The 18765-nt window shown below is 51.1% G+C and overlaps 2 protein-coding genes across 2 annotated transcripts in view; both read right to left on the bottom strand.

Moving 5' to 3' along the window:
- Positions 1–12732, bottom strand: part of LOC122374930 — a 40876-nt gene extending 28144 nt beyond the window's left edge. Inside the window, exons 1-2 of the mRNA XM_043353996.1 lie at positions 12285–12732; positions 2514–2740 (exon numbers count right to left, since the gene is read on the bottom strand). Coding sequence (XP_043209931.1) covers positions 2514–2740; positions 12285–12291 — 234 coding nt within the window. The 5' untranslated portion in view covers positions 12292–12732. The remainder of the gene's footprint in view (positions 1–2513; positions 2741–12284) is intronic.
- Positions 12733–13932: 1200 nt separating this feature from the next.
- Positions 13933–18765, bottom strand: part of LOC122374928 (ras-specific guanine nucleotide-releasing factor 2-like) — a gene marked incomplete at its 5' end in the record, with an annotated part of 38371 nt that continues 33538 nt past the window's right edge. The window contains 2 exons of the mRNA XM_043353994.1: positions 13933–17376; positions 18635–18765. Coding sequence (XP_043209929.1) covers positions 17214–17376; positions 18635–18765 — 294 coding nt within the window. The remainder of the gene's footprint in view (positions 17377–18634) is intronic.

Below are 18765 nucleotides of genomic sequence, written 5' to 3'. Positions count from 1 at the left end.
GCTCGAAATGGCCAGGGTTCATAATGTCCAGGGCACGATGTGTCCAGTGTTCGAAATGGCCAGGGTTCATAATGTCCCGGGCACGATATGTCCAGTGTTCAAAATGGCCAGTGCCTTGAATGGGCCAGAGTTCATAGTGTCCAGGGATTACACAGTCCACCCAACCCAACCAAACCTAACCTATCCTAACCTTACCTAACCTAACCTAACCTAACCTAACCTAACCTAACCTAACCTAACCTAACCTAACCTAACCTAACCTAACCTAACCTAACCTAACCTAACCTAACCTAACCTAACTAGGTAATGATGTTTGCCTACCGGGGATAAGGAAATAGTTTCTCGCATGAATAGATTGCAAGCAATAGTAAATCAAATATTTTTAGGTTAAGTGGTTATGCATCAGGCTTCAGGCCTTCGGCCTGAAGCCAGATACATAACCACTTAACCTAAAAATATTTGATTTACTATTGCCTGTAATCTCTCCTAAGGCATTGCCTTCGGCACTGCACTGCTTCGCATTGAGTTGGTTCCGTGTTTTTTACATAATGACGTCACTTTCAGTGACTGTGTAATCCCTGGACACTATGAACTCTGTCCCATTCAAGGCACTGGCCATTTTGAACACTGGACACATCGTGCCCTGGACATTATGAACTCTGGCCATTTTGAACACTGGACACATCGTGCCCTGGACATTATGAACCCTGGCCATTTCGAACACTGGACACATCGTGCCCTGGACATTATGAACCCTGGCCTCTTTGAATATACCCTATCTGCAGCCAGTTGGCCGCATTTGGACCATGCAATCCCTGGACATTATGAACTCTGGCCCATTTAAGGCACAGGCCATTTCGACACTGGGCATAACGTACCCTGGACATTATGAACCCTGGCCAGAATGAATGCTCCCCGACCGGTCCGCCCCCTGAGGTCGTGTATCAGCCGCGGGCGCGGTCAGGGCCGGCCCGCCGGTGGGTGATCGGCAGCCGGGCCACCACTGACGACCTCTAACTCAGTTAGTCGGACCGGACCTACCCGCGAGCCGGCCCGACGGCCGCCGACTGCTGATCGGACCGCCGACAGAGCGGCGAACGGCGCAGAGAGAGCCCGGGGCGGTCGGAGACGCCGGCGGCACGCCAGACTCCGAGCGGTGCCGTGTCAAAGGAGTTTCACTGCGGGCACTTGCATCTCACGACAGTTGATGGAGGAGGCACGGTCGGAGCTGTTTAGGAATACATTTGATCTCAGATGGATTTGCGAAAGGCCTCGTTGGCCCTCGTTGGCATTTGTTTCCTTTTGCCGACTCGGGTCAGGTGTGAGAGTTGATCCCTCAGTTACAAGCCATAATAAAGGCTTTAATAATTATATAATTAATAATAATAATAAAGGTTTTATGCGATGATTCGAAATGGCAAGCAAGATTAATATATGGCTCGGCGAACTGTTTATCAGCAAGCCCGCCTCAGCATACCCATTTGTCAGTCAATTTTCCTGCCAATCACTTCTTGATAGCTCATCCATGCATTCTGCTGATCGCCAATACTCCTGCTGATTGACAATAATGTACCGCTATACAACCCGACCCGTCGCTCTGTGTCACTCTGTCACTCTGCCCCCGCGCCCGCTCCTCCGGACGTATCTGTGTCAAACCGTGTCATTTGGTGTCACTCAGTGTCATTCTGTGTCACCGGGGGCGCTTCCGTCCGGCGCCGACGGCCTACCACTCTGCCCTGCCCTCCCTCCCTCCCTCCCTCCCTCCGAGAGGAGCCCCCAGTGCTTTGTTAGCGGACTGCGGCACATGGCGCGCTATCGGCGCCGCCAATGCAGCACAGCAGCTTCTTTATAAAGACGTTGAGAGGGCGGCACAAAGACGGACAATGAGAGACGGCCGCGCCGACTGCTGAAGCAGGAGCGGAGAGGACAGCGGGTATCCCAGAGACTGAGAGGGGCGGGTCCGAGGGCATCTTCACAGAGGAATATGCTGGAGATGCAGATGTGCATATAGATACTTCGGGGCGCACAGTGAAGCTAGCAACTGTGCATAATAAGTAATATCGTACAGCTACCAGATTGGCAAAACTAACTTTATGGAGTACAATTATACAAATTACATACGTAAGGAAATTTCCAGGTTTCCAGCAGAAAACATCCCGTGGAAAGGGTCAGGGACTCAATTTGTCGGGCCCTAGTATCGTCTTTACTGAGATGATGCTGATCAAACTCAGTCAGATCATCTTCCATAGATGTCTATTTCTACCGAGTTGGGGGTGCCCGGGCGCAGCAAATCCGCCGCCGCCCTAGCGGTGACCTTGACCCGCGCGGTCTGTTGAGGCTCCAGAGCCAAGCCGGCCGAGCCGGCGGGGAATTTGGAGAGCTCGGGCACCCCCGACTTGGCGGAAATGGACACCCATGTCATAATCCGTTCTAAAGAAAGCTTCGCGTAGCACCACATAACTGCTAACATAAAACGTGTGAAGCAGACTGGCAAGAGAGCTTCTGTTACTCACCATCAGACTCTCCTGTGATGTGCTCAGGTGGCGGGAGAGCCGCTGCCGGAGCTGCTCCTTTCTCCGCTGTAGCTCGGCCGCCATGGCGGCGCGGTCACGGCCGGGTCGAGGTCGCTGCACAGAGGCGATTCGAGCGTGACCGACGCGAGGGGCGCCGCAGCCAGGGGCGCCCTCAGGGTGGGCGCAGCGCAGACACGAGCGGCGGGCGCCGATCGGCCGGCTGCCCACTGGAACGACAGGGGGCGGGGTCACTGGTCAGAGAGTAGGGGACAGGTTAGGGGCGGGGTCAGATGGTTGGGAATAAGATGGTTAATTAGTCGATTGATAAAATTCAAATGAAACCAGCTTTACACATCAGAGCCCTCCTAAATGTTCAAATCTTCCCAAACATTAAATAATTAATGTTTCCCGACATAACGAAGCCTACCACCAGACCAAATCTATGGACGAGTCCGAGTTTCCGTCAGCCATCCACAGCCTATCGCCAGAGCCCGGTTCACTCGATGTCCCCCCCCCCCTGATCGGTGGGGGATCCCCGGAGCCGTTTGTCTGTGTCAGCCTGCTCGCCGCTGACGGAGCCCTTCTGGCTCCCGCGCGGCAGCCTTCATACCGCCGAGGGCAGACTGATGATTCAGCTGACACTCTAATCGGATACACAGCGCGGCCAGTTCAGAGGGAAATTTATGAGACACCAAATTGATTTCATTGAAACCCCTCGTAAATTTTATGAATGATAAGTGACGAGTGCATAAATAACAAGCGGTACAGGTAAGTCCCCAAGTTTTCTAAGTCTACATTACGTAGTTAATATTTTGGTTTAAGTTACAACAGGAGAATAATCCGAATGCCGATCAAATACCTTTCTTATTGCAGCTGCCCTTTGACCCTCGCCCGCACATGGGGGGGGGGTTGCCACCCCCCCCCCCCCCAGGCAGTCTTTCTGCTCTGCACTCAACGTTTTTAGAGCTAGAAGGCTGATTTTTCGTATAGCTGCTCGTCTATCCTTTCTTGATGTCCACTGAAAATTTCAAGTTTCTGTGATTTTTGGTTTCGGAGATATGACCTTGTTTTTCGGGTCATGTCATGACCCAAATGGCCAATTCTCAACATCTTGCGTTTGCCATGGGCCTTGTGAGCTTTTGACACCCTGATTTCGGCCTTTTTTGCCAGTCTTACCTCCCACCTATCATGGAACATGTTGTTCGACGATGTACAGGGGTCAAGGTCAGGGTCAAGGTCAACCTAGGTCATCTAAGATAATTGCGTTTTAGGCAAGCTGAATTTACTTTTTGTGAAGTTTTTTGACTGCATTTTTGGTAAAAGCTTCTCAGATCATGATTTCATGTGATATGGACCCGAAAACAATCGGTGCACACATCAGTATACACACAGACACACACAGACATACAAACACATATAATTGACCTTGACCTAACTTGACCTGAAATGACCTCAGCAGCAAAATTCTGGTCGGATAGTGTGACAAAGAGGTTCTAGCTGGCTTGGCACCAGAAAACAGCATCGTCATCGGTATTTGATAAGCAGCGCACTTGATATCCAACCGTGACCCAAAACAGCAACATTTTTTAGTTTGACCTGACCTGGAAGGTCAATGGCTGACCTGAGAAGGTAAAACTGGGTATCATTGGATTCGTCTCTTCCCAAAGAATCTTTTTGGTCTTTACTGCTAAGCTCTATCTCCAACAGGAACGAAATGGCGCGGGGGGTGGCAACCACCCCCCCCCCCCCATGTGCGTTCTAGGATGGGAAAATGGCATGTGCGGGCGAGGGTTGAAGTCTATCATATAATCGTCCATCTCAGCACCACTGGCTAACCTGTGGCACCATAAGCACAGGCTACTTCCCCCTGCTCTTTTTCGCCTATCCACCCTAATCTTGAGCGGCAGCACCCATGACAACAAGCACACGTCCCGGTGAAACAACTCTGGCCGCGTGCCACCCGGGCCGCGGCGGCCGGGGAGGGGAGGGGAGCCCGAGGCGCGGAGGGGAGGGGAGATGAATTCCACCGGAGGCAGTGCCCGCTCCAACCGACGAGCAATCGCCCACACCCCTCCCCTCCCCTCCCCACGCGCCCGGCGACCGGTCGAGTCTCTGTTCTGACTCACCACCGCGCCATATTTCTCTCTAACCACGCCCCACTTCTTTCTCTCTTTTCCCTTCCCCTGCCCCGCACTCTCACTCCCCCTTTCGCCTAATCAGAATGCCTGCATTTATCAGCAACGCAAAGAGAGATAACTGCGTTGTTAGTGTCATAATCGGAATAGAAATCCAACCACGATATGTATATTGATTATTGATCAGCAATGAGAGTAGCTTACCGTATATAATTACGCGGGACAAACATATAAAAATAACATACGGAGATGATGCATTAGCTGAAAACGCGATAATTGAATAAGCTGAATAAGCTGTAGACTTTCGTACCAAGTAACCAAGTTGGCCATATGAATTTCCTCCCGGTTGTGATTATGTCCTCCTGCGGAAAACGACGCATGGTTTTGATCGGTTAGGAACAGTTGACAGGTTTCTGTGAGGCCGTTATTCTGATTTAGTGTGGCCACCACGTCACTCAGCGCACGCGTCGCCTCCTGCCCAAACACACGGCCAACAAAAAGCGTTTTCTTTGGCCGGCGAAAATGCGGTACACGCCGTGTGATCACCGAAGCTGATTTCATGGGCTCCCCGCGCGGCGAAATGGCTGCTGCAAGCGCCGACCTGCCCGCTGGCACGCTCCACCTGCCGCGACAAATATAGAGCCGCTATACCGGGACTCGCACCAAACTCCCCGACAGGCAACCCGGAGTGGGCCACTCACCCACCGCGGTGAGACATCTCACCCCTCTCACCTGGTGATCTGAACGGCGCTGATCTCCTGTGACGGCCACGCCCTGCTCCGACCCGCCGCGCACACCCCACACCGCCGACTGGGCGCCGACGAGCGGCACAACCGGCGGCACCTGGCCCGTCGGTCGCGACGGGCCGCGGCCACGTGTGCCGTCGGCCGCGACGCGCCGCCGCCGCCGGGACCGACGGCACGCGGACCGGAAACTGCGCACCGCGCCGCTGCAGAGCACGTGGTGCCGAGGGGTCCGAGATGCTTCGTAACCTAACCATAACGGGCGGACCGCCTGGCCGTCAGCCCAAGGCCGCCCTGGTTTGGCCCAGAGCCACTGTATCGCTGGATGGAGTTCAGTGTTCCAAATGTGCCTTGGCGATATAGAGGCTTGCGACAATCTATAGGTGTACATTAGGGTGGTCCTTATTTTCGAAAATCGTATTTGGATACCTTGCGCCCCTTCAATCGGTGCCGTTTAACGAAAAAACATGTCTGTCAAAATTTCAGATCCCTACTTCATTATTTACTGGTAGCTCAACGCTCGTTCGTTCGTCAATGTTCGCTCAATGTCCGTTTCGTCGATCAACGTTCGTTCCCTCTTCCTCAGGTGTAACGGTTGTCTGCGTCGCAAACTTCTGGGTACATGGTGTCCCCCAGTTATGAACTCCTTGGCTCCAAGTTCCCAGTAGCGGCGGAACACCTTCAATTAGGGGGGGGGGGGGCACTGCCGACTTTTGGTCCCATTCTTTCCATGCAACGCCCATAGGGCTATACTAAAATGGCAAAATTAAGGGGGGCACGGTGCTCCGGTGCCCCCTCCCGTTCCACCACCTATGCAAGCTCCCATCCCGCGGCCAATCTCTCGCCTACTTCCTCCACCGCCACCAAATCCTCTAGGAAACGGTCCGGGAAGCGGCCAACCGGACGTTAGAGAAGGTACTAGAGTAGAGGAGTTCTGGGCCAGGGCCAGGAATCCCACCCAGCACAAAGGGAGAGCGGTCAAGAAGGTGGAAACTCTCTTCGACGAGTGGAAACGCCTGAAAAAGAACAAGAACAGGACTTCCGCCACCCAAACAAGCAACGAGGACGTATTCAAGAAACAACTGGAAAATATCTTTGATATCGCCCACGGTGACGCAATGTCCTTGATACCTAACCATCCCGGAAGATCGCGCCTTCCTTCTCGCCCAACGTGAGCCAGGGAGACGGGATAGAATGACAGAGGCAGACATGGCGCTCCATTCCCAAGAAAAGAAGAAGAGGAGGAGGGATGACGCCGAAGAGAGGAGGAGGAGCAAGGCGTCGCGTCGGAGGAGGCGCGGGCGGCAGCCGACCAAGTGGAGCTGGAAAGCATAACCTCGAGTAGCTCCGAATCGTCCCCACTTCGCGGAGCCGTGAGACCTGGCCCCAGCATGGGTACAGCCACTCTGTCATCCCGAAAGCGTGGTCGAACCACGGCCATCACGCCGCAACTTTCCGCTAACGTCTAACGTGTGTGTGTGTGGGGGGGGGGGGGGGGGTCGGTTGGACCCCTCTGCCTTTTGGCTCCAGATCGCGCTAGAGCTTTGCGAAAAAACGAGCGTGTTGCCCGTGACGAGAGGAAACCGATGATATCCAATTTAAGGTCCTAGGTCATTGGTTGACCTTCCAGGTCAAGTCAATGACCCAGTGGTCAGAAAAATCGGGACCTGCAAGAGCTTCGTACAGTGAAGCTGTATTGTTTTTGGGGGTGCTGATCACGAATTTCATGCTAGTTTTGATCACATATGATGTCTTCGTGCATTTAGACCAGGTCGGGTCAGGTCAGGTCAGGTCAGCCATTAGGCGTCCTGCCGGCTACCCATAGTAGGTCTCAACTACCACTGGTGGCGTCGTAACACATAACAAAGGCACCAAAACTACTTCGTAAATGTTCAAATGGATGCTAAATTCGAAATCAGCCCGAAAAACTGCCCTAGAAACATGTATACCTCGGAAAAGTGACACGAGGTCATCATAGGTCAATGACCTGACCTGACCTGACCTTCAGGTGACCTTGACACCCACCGTAATGCATGGGGCGAACATCATTTCACATGTTTGGACGTTTATAATCGCAAAAATATTAGAAACACGCGGATAATGAGAGCTGACATACGCTGAATCGCGACTCCGGCCAAACATGGTCTCGAGAAATAGGTCACAGGTCAAAGGTCATTTGGGTCAGGGTCATGAAATTTTCAGAGTATGTATAAAATTGATCATCTCGAGGATACTGAAAGTCTCGTCGCGATCGGCCGCTTTTTACGTGAGTTATTCGCGAAAACTCATGGGGGTCCATCCCACCCCTACACATACGAGGGTTAATATGCATTGAGCCACCAAAAAGCATCCGCCGATTTCGCTCTTTTTGCTCTTTTTCCACGTTTCTAGACGAATGGCATCATTTGAGGGGGCGCAAGCGCGAAAAAATAAAAATAAAAATTTTGTATGGAAATAAGGACCACCCTAGTGTACATTGAAAGGGCTGGGGGCTGTATTTTGAAAGGGCTGGCTCAGAGGCAAAATTGTAAATTGGTCACGCGCTGGGCCAGTGGCGCCGGGCCGTGCAGGTGGGAGGAGAAGGTGGTGTTTGAACACCTCCTGTCTAACTTGACTCCTGGGCTACGTAGCGACATGCGGTAAGCAGGGTTCGAAAGAACGTCAAAAATTATCGAGGAAGTAATTCAGTAATTTGTTGGCCAGGTCAAAGTTGAAGTCACCAGAGGCCATCAAAGGTCAATTTTTGCCTATTTCAACAACTTTTGACAAAGGCGCATAACTCGGGAGCAAATCGAGCTACAGCACCGAAGAAAGCGCATTTGATTTTTTTACATTTCGCTTATAGAGTGAATCTGTAAATACTTCTTTAAGATTCACCTGAGACGCTGCCCCACTGCCCAGTGTAATAACAATATGCTGAATGCATTTTCCATCTTGACATCTTTGTTTTATTTATCTTTTTTACGCACTGTGCCGCGGATATTCGACTCTGACGCAGCACCCACCAATCAGCACCCGATATGACCGATCACCTGATCCATCCAACCAATCAGCTGAACATGCTCGGCGGGTGGCGGGAACGAATCGTTCGAATACGAGCGAATACACCGAGATAGCGCCGTTTGTTAACAATTTACTGTCGTTCTCGACTCGTTTTTTCGTTTCACCATTTTACGAGTTGGGTGGGTGTCATAGTCGAAATACATAATGAGACACTAGGCATGATGGTGCAAAAAAATGAAAATAAACACGACCTACACTAATGAATAAAATGCAGCTCTCAAGCGAACGTAATTTCGCTCGCGAAACATCAGGTCGCGACAGCAGACGAAACTAAATGTAGAAGACTGGTATATACCGTGTAAGAGAACGCCCGGAGCTTCGTCACGTATCAACATTTTATCAACATTTTATCAACGTTTCGTTTAGTAGGTATGACAGCATTACATTAAACGAAATTAACGTCATGTCTACCGACCGATTTAAATGTAACACACTACCCTCGTGCCGAAAATTTCGTCATCTTTTCATGTCGCTCTGGAGCGACACTGACATCAAACAGCCTCGTCGATAGCAGAATCACGTTCAGTCACTAGGAGTTTTGGCCACATTGCAGCGTCTGGGCCGGAGACGCGACCCGTCAATTGGGCCCCGTCGCCGCCCTCCGCATACTTATCACCTGCTCCTCGGACTAACAGCACCTCTGTCAGATCATCGCCGGGCCACAGCGACTCCTCCCTGGCTGCTGACGACGGTGGCGGCGGGCGGGCGGCCGCGGGCGCGAGATTCGGACCTGCCGCCGCCGCCGCCGCCGAGACGATCAATCGAGGCTGTTGGGTCTGTGCGAACAGCTACAGGGCTGACCCGGCGGCCGGTATCGCCCCGTCAGCTGCTGGTCACGGCGGAGAACAGAGCCGAGCGGTTACAACAGCCGAGCCGAACTACCCCCACAGTCGAGCCGTTACCACAGCGAACGGACGTAGGTACAGGGTGAGCCATAAAGATTTACCCATCGATAAATTCACTTTATTTCCAAACGGGTTGGCGTAGGTATGCCATCTTTTGCATATATGTCGCAAATTTGTCTCCAATCATGACAGTGTAGCTCATTTTGTATATGCTCGTCCACTGTCTCTGCTACGCTCCTGAAATGCGAGGTCGTCTTAAAGCACATCCGCCGCTCCTGAAATTCAGGAATCACCACTGGGTGTTGGCTGCTGAACACTCCTTGGTCTAAAGAATGCTGGGCACAATATATCCCCGACTTCAGCCCCACGGGCTTCGCAAACTGAAATATCCTGAAAACCCGACTCTACCGAGTCCCTGAAACACCGCAAATGACATACGGCGCAGCATTGTTATAGCATGGGTGACCGAGGAAAATAAGTGAAAAGACGGTGCGGCGGCCGCGTGCCATAGTGCTCTTGCGTCTCCGGCGCGTAACATAAGAAGAATGCAAGCATACAGAAAACAGACTACATTTATTAGTTACGAGATGACGTTGTTATATGTATGTAAAAGATGACATAGCTATGTCAGCGCGCCTTGAAACAAAGTTAAATTTTCGATGGGTAAATCTTTATGGCTCACCCTGTATAGGACACGGAGCGAGGGGAGGTGGTTAAACCTGCTGACTGCTGAATCAGTGGCTCAGGGAAATGGAGACTGCGTTACGAATGGTGAAGAGGCAGAGCGAGAGAGAGAAAGAGAGAAAGAGATAGAGAGAGAGAGAGAGAGAGAGAGAGAGAGAGAGAGAGAGAGAGAAAGAGAAGAGAAAGAGAAAGAAACCCCTTAACTATTAGAACTTTTGCAATACTGACGCAAGATATACGCCCATCATGATATGGACTTCTAAAATTTTCAGAAACAAAACTACAACCCTGGGGATTTCGTCTGATCGAGGGTATTTGCCCGCGCTGCCCAGAGAGACCTTTCTAAGCGCAGCACTCATTGCTGGAGATGATGCCTCGCCGAATCAGAGTCTGTGCTGCTGATCGGCAGTTACTGGCAGTCGGCGCTTTACGTGTTCAGAAGCTATATGATTGGTCTACTGACGTCATGAGCTCAGCTCAAGTCATCACCAGTAATAGCTGATACTGATAGTGAGACATATTGAACATCAAAGCCGAAAGCTTGGGAAGCTGGCTCCACTTTGGTCCTCCATTTTGCCCGGGTATTGCGGTTTGCGGAGCCCAAAACAATATAATGTTCAGCTTGCGCATTTTTGTTAGGCCTGTTTGCTATTTTCATTTCGGGCCTCGGAATGCAAGTAAGACACTCGTCCCATATTCGCTTGAAATACAGCCAGATTTAGGTGCCTACCATTCGAGAACCAACTCCCGAATGTGTATGGATTCAGTTCATACATCGTCATTCATTCATCTATTCATTCATCAATTCATCAATCCATCCATTCGTTTAATCCATCAAGGTATCCATCTATTCATTCATTCATTCATTCATTCATTCATTCATTCATTCATTCATTCATTCATTCATTCATTCATTCATTCATTCATTCATTCATTCATTCATTCATTCATTCATTCATTCATTCATTCATTCATTCATTCATTCATTCATTCATTCATTCGTTCGTTCGTTCGTTCGTTCGTTCGTTCGTTCGTTCGTTCGCTCGCTCTCTCGTCTGTTCGCTAGTTCATTTGTTCATTCATTAATTCAAAATACAATCAAACGGTCTTCTTTGTTATGTGTTCTCCGAAGCTACTTCACAGGTTTAAGCTTACCAAACTAAGCGTCAAATAAATATATGTGCAATGTGCATGGCATGTTCGGCATTTGTCCTATAGCTGAAAAGTAAAATGCTAATGGCCCAATTGAAGACAAGCATTGTCCACGCACCGACGGTCGATAACAATAGAAATAAAAAATTGAAGAAAGACGGGACAGTTTACTTTCTTATTGTATACAACATTTCATTCATGGGTGATAAGCAAAAAGCCAGACGGAAATTATTATATTTCCTCAGCTGCACTTGTGAGTAAAAAGAAAAAAAATCCAGAAATTTATCTAAAATGCTCGTTATGATCTACTAACTCATGATCACTCCTAACCTAACTTCTAACTCTATATAAAGAGAAAAATCCGTAACTACGCCTACGCTTCCAAATGCTTTATTATGAGGCATAACTTATTTCGGGTATTTCTTATTACTTCTGCTTCTTAGATTGGGTAGATACTTATCTCATCAGCAAGTTACTAGCTTACCGACGTAAGCCAGTGGAGATGCCCCCTAACCCTAAATAACGTTGTGAGATTCACTTACAATCGTTATTGCAAGACAAACGGAAATTGCGTAACGATCACAAGCATTTCTCACTTCATCATGACTACTGTTGCTCACATTCATGCAAACATCGGGGGAGCTCTTTAGGAAGACACTTTCCATGCATTTTGAAGCACTGTTCGATGGCTGCAAAAACAAATTTTTCAGCATCTCTCTCGAGCGGAAGAGGGTGGCAGGTGGTAGACATTCCGTTCCGCTGCTCGCGTAGGTATCCCGGATGGGGCCGTTCGCCCTTTACCGCGCGGTCTCCGTGTGGCTGTTGGCAGCCTTCTCCTCAGAGCCGCCCTCAAATGAAGGTCAATGTGCGGCACAACGTCGCCGGATAGGATGCATAGCTGGCCATGGCCTTGGTCGTGACATTCAGCTACCAGAACTCACGCCAGCCACATATCTCCCTCACCTAATTGATATTCCAATAATTTTTCTCTCGTGAAACCTGTGCCCTGCCGTCATCTAAATATCAGTAACGAGCCCTAAAACACAAGGATCTAACACAGGGCATATTCACTCCATTACTGCACATAAAACCCAGCCACATGGCTCCGGATGTATCACAATGACCCAAAAAGCCACTGGCCTCACTCACCTGTCATGACTGCTGCGCGCGAACAAAAGCCGGCCGGTGGTGAGCCGCGGGGGCCGGGGGCTCTCAATGGTCTCGGCGGCCGGTCGGGGTCGGTGTCACTGCCGGAGCGCGGCGGGGGGCCGGCGGTCCGCTCCTCTGGGGTCAGACACACTGCGGGACGAGCTGTCCGGCGGCGGCCGACTGCATGGGCCCACCGCGGTCACCGCGCTACGAGGCCGACCGGATGAACGCGTACCAGATGATACAGGTCACCACACAGATGAATATGAAAATGAAGAACACCACCAGGAAGACTCGCCATGGCTCCATGGGCGCGGCGCGGCGGACAGCACGGGGCGCCACTCAGAGGCCGGGCGGCGCGGCGCAGCGCGGGGCGCCGCCTCCCGTGCGGCCGAGCTGAGCGCAGCGCGCGGCCCGCCCGCTGCCGAGTCCACACATGGTGCCGCTGGCTGCGCCGCCGGACCGACACTGCCACCACCACCACCTCCACCGCCGCCGCCGCCGCCGCCGCCGCCGCGCGGTTCCCGAGGGAATCGATCGTTTTGGAGGGCGGCGGCGCGGCGCGGGCGGACCGCTCTCTGGGCCGCCTCTCGTGGTCGGCCGGCTCGCAGTGGCTGACCGGGCCGTCAGCGGGCCGCCCCATGTGGTCCCTGCAGCCAACAGGCTGACCTGGCGGACCTCAGCGGACCTCAGTGGACCTCGGCGGACCCCAGCGGCGCGGCTCCGCTCGACCGGCAATGGAGACGGCTCGGCGACGGGCGACGCAGAAATGTAGTGAGACAGAATGACAGCGACGTAGGATAAAGAGACGTCAGGCGTTGGAACAAGGGAGACGGGCGCAGTGAGCCGACTTGGAGGTGATCGTGTCCACACGGTACGCGAGATAAAACACCGGTGAACGTGGGCCTAATGCAGAGGAAACAGCGTTGTTGGCGCCCGCTGTCCAGTGTGCCCATGTCCGGCAGTCTCGGAAAATCGGCTTTGTCCCTAATACTGCAAACCCTCGCGAGCCCTCGCATTTTAGACTGCACGCAGAACGGATTATGTCTATCCTTATAGTGTATGCCTGAGGGTAGAAAGGCATGGCCTACTGCAGCGTTTTGAAACTACTGAAGCAACTTCGTTCCGGGCTTCTGAAATACGTCGGCAGAATATTTTCTAACGCAAAGCGGCTTTGAGGCGCTGAGTGCACATTTCAGAGGTGTGTCACGCTGCTTGCTTGTAAGTCGTCCTGTACGGGTGAGTGATACATTTTTGACATCGCATAGCACACGGAACGTGTGAAATATTTACACGCAATAATCTCGGTATTCTGTCTTTACATGAAATACGATTTAAGGTCTGTAGCTGCCAAAGGCCTCAACAAAAATGGATACCGTCTACCTCTACTTCTTTGGTCGTTATAACTAGGTGGTCGTTGCGTAAATTTGGTTGACTCAAGTGTGGCTCAAGCATTTGTACACGAAAAATAAAACTCACCCTAGGTACATACAATATAAGTATTCAAATAAATCTAAAATAAGCGTAAAAATAAAATAGATCCCCCATGCCTAAGTAAAATAGCTGGGCATCCGTTATAAACAATCTTCTTTTTTTAGAAAACCCTGTTGGATGAATAAGTTTATTGAACTTCAAACATATAGCAGAGATTCACAGCTTGATGGAACGAGCAATAATTTAAAAGTTAAAAAACACCAATACAGATACAACACTGCGGACAGTACACATGTGAAAGCGAGCAAAATGTGGCGTGCGCGCTTGTCAGTCAAAGCATCGGACACATAACAAGAAACGGATGGCTGATCTAAATACAAATACTTTAAAATCGGATAAGGTACTCTTGCGCGGGGACCCTCAGAGTCCGGTCCCTAACATCCGTACATTAGTTCCCGCCTGCGGTCAACACTTCATGCAACAGCACGGGTCACTGCGCTGCCGACGGCTCAGAAATTGCAACAATAGTCAACAGCGCTCAAAGGGAGTCAGTCCAAGCAGTCCAGTCAGTCAAGTCAGTCCAACTATATATGGCCTTGAGTCCAAGGCTCATAACAAATGATTCGATCGAAACAATATTCCTACAGTCAAAGGCCTAACAATAATTTGCAATCTAGGTGAATGTTTTTTGAGCCATTTCAATGCGTCGCACATATGTACTAAAATTAATTTCAAATATTCTCAACCAGTCAGGGTTTCATAGCTAATCATGAAGGCTATCAATTGTTCGAACGTGACCCACCGCTGAATACTGACGGGGGTAGGACACAGGCATTCGAGGGTCCGAGCAAAAGGTTCAACATTGAGTCACCTCGGCACCAGGTGCAAGAGTGGTTATGACGGGGAGCGAAGCCCCTAATACTGGACCCGCCTGACGGGAGCAAGGGCCCTGGGGCTGGCAAAACCCCTGAAGGGGATGGGGCCCTGAGGCCGTCCGAGGGCCCTGTCACCACCAGGCAACATCTGAGTGAGCGGGGACACACGACAGGCCTATGGACGTGGCGGAGTGGGTGCTACACAGCGGGATCCACTGCTGGGTGGTGAGCTGATGGGTATTGCTGGGGCAGATGGCGATGAGATGAGACACAGACCGGGTCGGGCACGCGCTCGGCCGGACAGGGCCGGCCGCGTGCACAGACACCTGGTCAAACGTTGGACACGGGACAGGTACACAGTTGAGGAACACAGTGATCCCTGAAACGGTCGGACGCGGGCCGACGTCGAGCTGACGAGGAGCTGCACAGAGCCGGGTGAAATGGACACGGGCTCAGACACGGAAAGCTGGCGATAAGGAGACGGGAAAAGTGAACAGTGATCAATGAACAGGGTCGTGTGTACGGTTGTTTGCTTGTCAGTTTAGCTTCTAATGGCATGTTATCATTAATAGGCTGAAAATATACGCAAACTGTGATTTCGTTTACTTTGTTCACGGGTAGTGTTTAACAATGTAGTGACCAAGTCGATGCACCAGAAGGAAGTTTGATAAGAGTCCGAAATACAAAATATCTTCTTTGTAGTAAACCCAAAAGCAAACAGAAACAGAAACCCAAGCCAGCCTTGATATACAGGCCAGCGCGGAGCCATTCACTGAAAATACACGAGCCTACGAAGCGCATTGCGAACGGATTTTTAATTGAGCATCGGCCGCTATTCCGGTTCCAATGTGCATTTACTTTGCTCTTGTCTGAAACAACTGAATGATAAGAAGAGCATGATCCATTGTGTATGGTACCATGTCTAAATATGTTCACAGAAAATATAACAGCATGGCTTTCTCGTTCAACTTTGCGCATTTAATAAAATGACTTTGTCATTATCTTCATCAGGCAGGAGGACAGCTACGACAAAATATAAAGACCTAACATGCTAGTCACATAAATGCCCATTGCCTAAGCCATAAAAATAAATCATTGGAATGCCTTTCATTGAACCAACAACCTCACACCCGAACAACTGTCCTTCATTCTTCCAACTTCCAAGAATAGGACATCCTACTTATCTTACAAGTATCAAAACCGAGCCACCGTAATGCCTACACATTCTAACATAACAATAGAAAAGTAGTTGTTTCATTTGTGCCACTGCATGCACTACAGCCGTGTCGCCGGGGCCGGTGGCTGCACGTGGGTCCTCACAGACACACCCGGCCACAAGTAAAACACAGGGAACGGGAACTGGAATCGAACGAGCCAGTGCACGGTACATTATGTACAGAACGACTATGTACAGAGTGCGACTGTCGGTAAACGATCCACAGCGTATGTAATCCGCGAAAGTACGCGGTGCAGCTATCGACCATGCAGCAGACACATGTGGTGGTTTATCTCAACGATATGCTGAGGGCTAGTGTCAGATGAGGGGAGAGGTCACATGAAAAGCAATGAGCGCACTTTAAAAACAGGCATACGAACTCATCGCATGCATATGTACAAATATACATCCCGACGCAACAATTAGTTGCCATGCCGTCTACGTGCAAAGCATTCTAGAATAGTTTTCAACTTCAGTTGAAGTGAACAGACATCGTGGCTTTACACTCAAAAGCCGCGATTTTCAAACAAATAACGACGTCGGAGGATTCTCAATCTCCGGAAAAAAGTCATTCAGAGTGTTAGTGCAGGGTAGTTGATAACATACCTTCCGTCATATAGAACCAGCTATCAACAGATAGCGCTACCATTTACCTACCCATACCGTCATCTGACTAGATATGAAACACAGGACGTGAGCGACCAGCCGTCGAGAGAAGTCGAGGTTACTTTCAATGTCCATGGCCATGATAAGCTGCCCAGCCAGCTCAATCAACAGAGCGCTATCACACTCGCTCAGCAGCACTGGCCTCGTCTGTAGCACACCGTAGTTGACTTTGCTCGTCTTGTCGGGCCAAATTTGCCCGTCAGCACCTCCAGGTCAGTCCTGTTGTCTCCCGACCAGCAGAGCGCACTCGTTCGAGCTACCAGAGTCGGTATCGGCCGCCGTACTGCTATCGTCGCTCACAAAACACGGCCCAACAACACGGGGAACAATACACACATCTGTGTCAGCAACACTGCAAATGCCGAGAGAGCTGCCCCATAAAACATCAACACACCTTCGCGCTGTAAATTCACACCGAGCTCAACCGCGATTTAAAGCTCACCGATCCACTAACATTCACTCCTTCACTTTCCGACAAAGGAGCTGTACACTGCAGATGCCCATCATAAGGAACAACTCTGATGAGCTGGACCCCGTTCACCAAATAACTGCATCATCGAGGGCTGATCATCTCTCCACACCCTTCCCCTCACTGCATGGTCGTGCCTCTCCACTCCGGCCAGCTGCAGGTGCAGACTGGTGTCCGGAGAGCTGCAGACCAGACCTCCTCGAACCTCACTGGACCTCACCGGACCTCGTCGGACCGGACTGGACCGGACCGGGGCCTTCACCGGCGCACTACGAGAACGAGCTGCGTCTCGAGTCGATGTTGTAGACCAGCGTGCGGCCCAGGTTACCCATGGAGAGGCGCGGCTTGATCTTGCTGGCGCCGTCTCCGCCGTGGCTCGACGGCACCGTCAGAGATGAGATGCGGGAGGTGCGCGGCTCAATCGACAGCGACCTGAGGTCACAGGAGCGGGGGCTAGGGTCAGTACTGACACAACCAGACCTGATGCCTCAGGAGGCAAGAGGTCACAGATCAGTGGTGACACAGACCTGGGTCACGTGCAAAAAGAGATCACGGGTTAGCGGTAACAGTGATCCCTGGTTTTCACGGTACAAGGGCACAGGTCAGTTTTGATAGTGATAACATTGCTGAGATGGATAAACGGCGTCGAAGTGCAGGGCTGAAAGAAATGTTGCCATTATGCACATCAATTGGCTTCTTTTTGTTTCAAAGCATCATCAAAAAAAAAAAAACATCGGCAATAAAAGAAATGAATGCACATCATATTTGTGTCATTTCGAGTGTGGTGTGTAATCCTCCAGGTCATAAGGATTACAATCGCAAGCCTCTTTCTCCTACTAATATCTGAGACAAGACTGCAGCAGTGCCTGCATCATCTGGTCTCACAGAGCTGTATAATGCGACTGGGCACAATGAGGCGCTGACGACTATTACCGCGCGCTGCCAATACGGACTGATAATGGACAGGGGCCAACACCCGAGTGTTTACTGAGCGTGACGTCAGGCCGACTGTATTGCACCCCTCCCCCTCCCCCTCTGGTAATGACCGCCCGATAAAACACTGCCGCTGCCGCTATTCGCCGTGGGGGGGGGGGGGGACTCAGACAGCATCGGACTCAGAGGGAAGGCCGCAGATCGTCATTGGACGACGGGAGGTCAGCACGGTCAAAGGTGCCGTGAAGTTTTGGCAAAATCGTGCGTGGAAGAACTTCTCACAATTACAAGAGCAAAGTCAAGCGTGAGCCGTCTAGCAAATGAACTTTGGACATCCTATAATTGATTTCTAACATCAAACGATGATGAAGACGGCGTACGAGTACAAAGGCGTTTGAAAGCGATGCCTTTCTGAAGAGAGATGTGAGACTTTCTGACTCGTTGCCATAGGCGCGGGAGCCGGGGGGGGGGCAGTGGGGGCAGCTTGCCTCCCCCCCCCCCAACTCTGGGGCCGTGGGGGCGGTGCCCCCACAGCTTTGAGACGGAATACCACATTTGTTTTGCAAATGTTTTTTTTTTTGTTGAAAAAGCCGAGGGGTGAAAAATAAGTGGCCTAAAACCGGTGAGAAAACTAGATTTGGGGGTACCCTAGGTTGATCTCTATTATGGTGTGCCCCCCCAGTCGGAAAGTAGTTCCCGCGCCCCTGCTCGTTGCAAGTCACCACCTCCTAAGCGGAGGAGCTCAGCGGGTACTCACATCTCGTAGAGGTCATCGTTGCTGAGACCGCAGGCGGACGCGTCCAGCAGATAGGCGGACACCTTGGCTTTGTACTCGATCTTGTATGGCGTCTGCTGGAAGCGCCTGTTCTCCCGAATCACGTGCGCAAT

The sequence above is a fragment of the Amphibalanus amphitrite genome, unplaced genomic scaffold, assembly GCF_019059575.1.
Source record: "Amphibalanus amphitrite isolate SeventyFive unplaced genomic scaffold, NRLGWU_Aamphi_draft 001741F_arrow, whole genome shotgun sequence".
Lineage (NCBI taxonomy): Eukaryota > Metazoa > Arthropoda > Thecostraca > Balanomorpha > Balanidae > Amphibalanus > Amphibalanus amphitrite.
The sequence above is the reverse complement of the archived record's forward strand: the minus strand, read 5'-3'. Positions and strand labels throughout refer to the sequence as shown.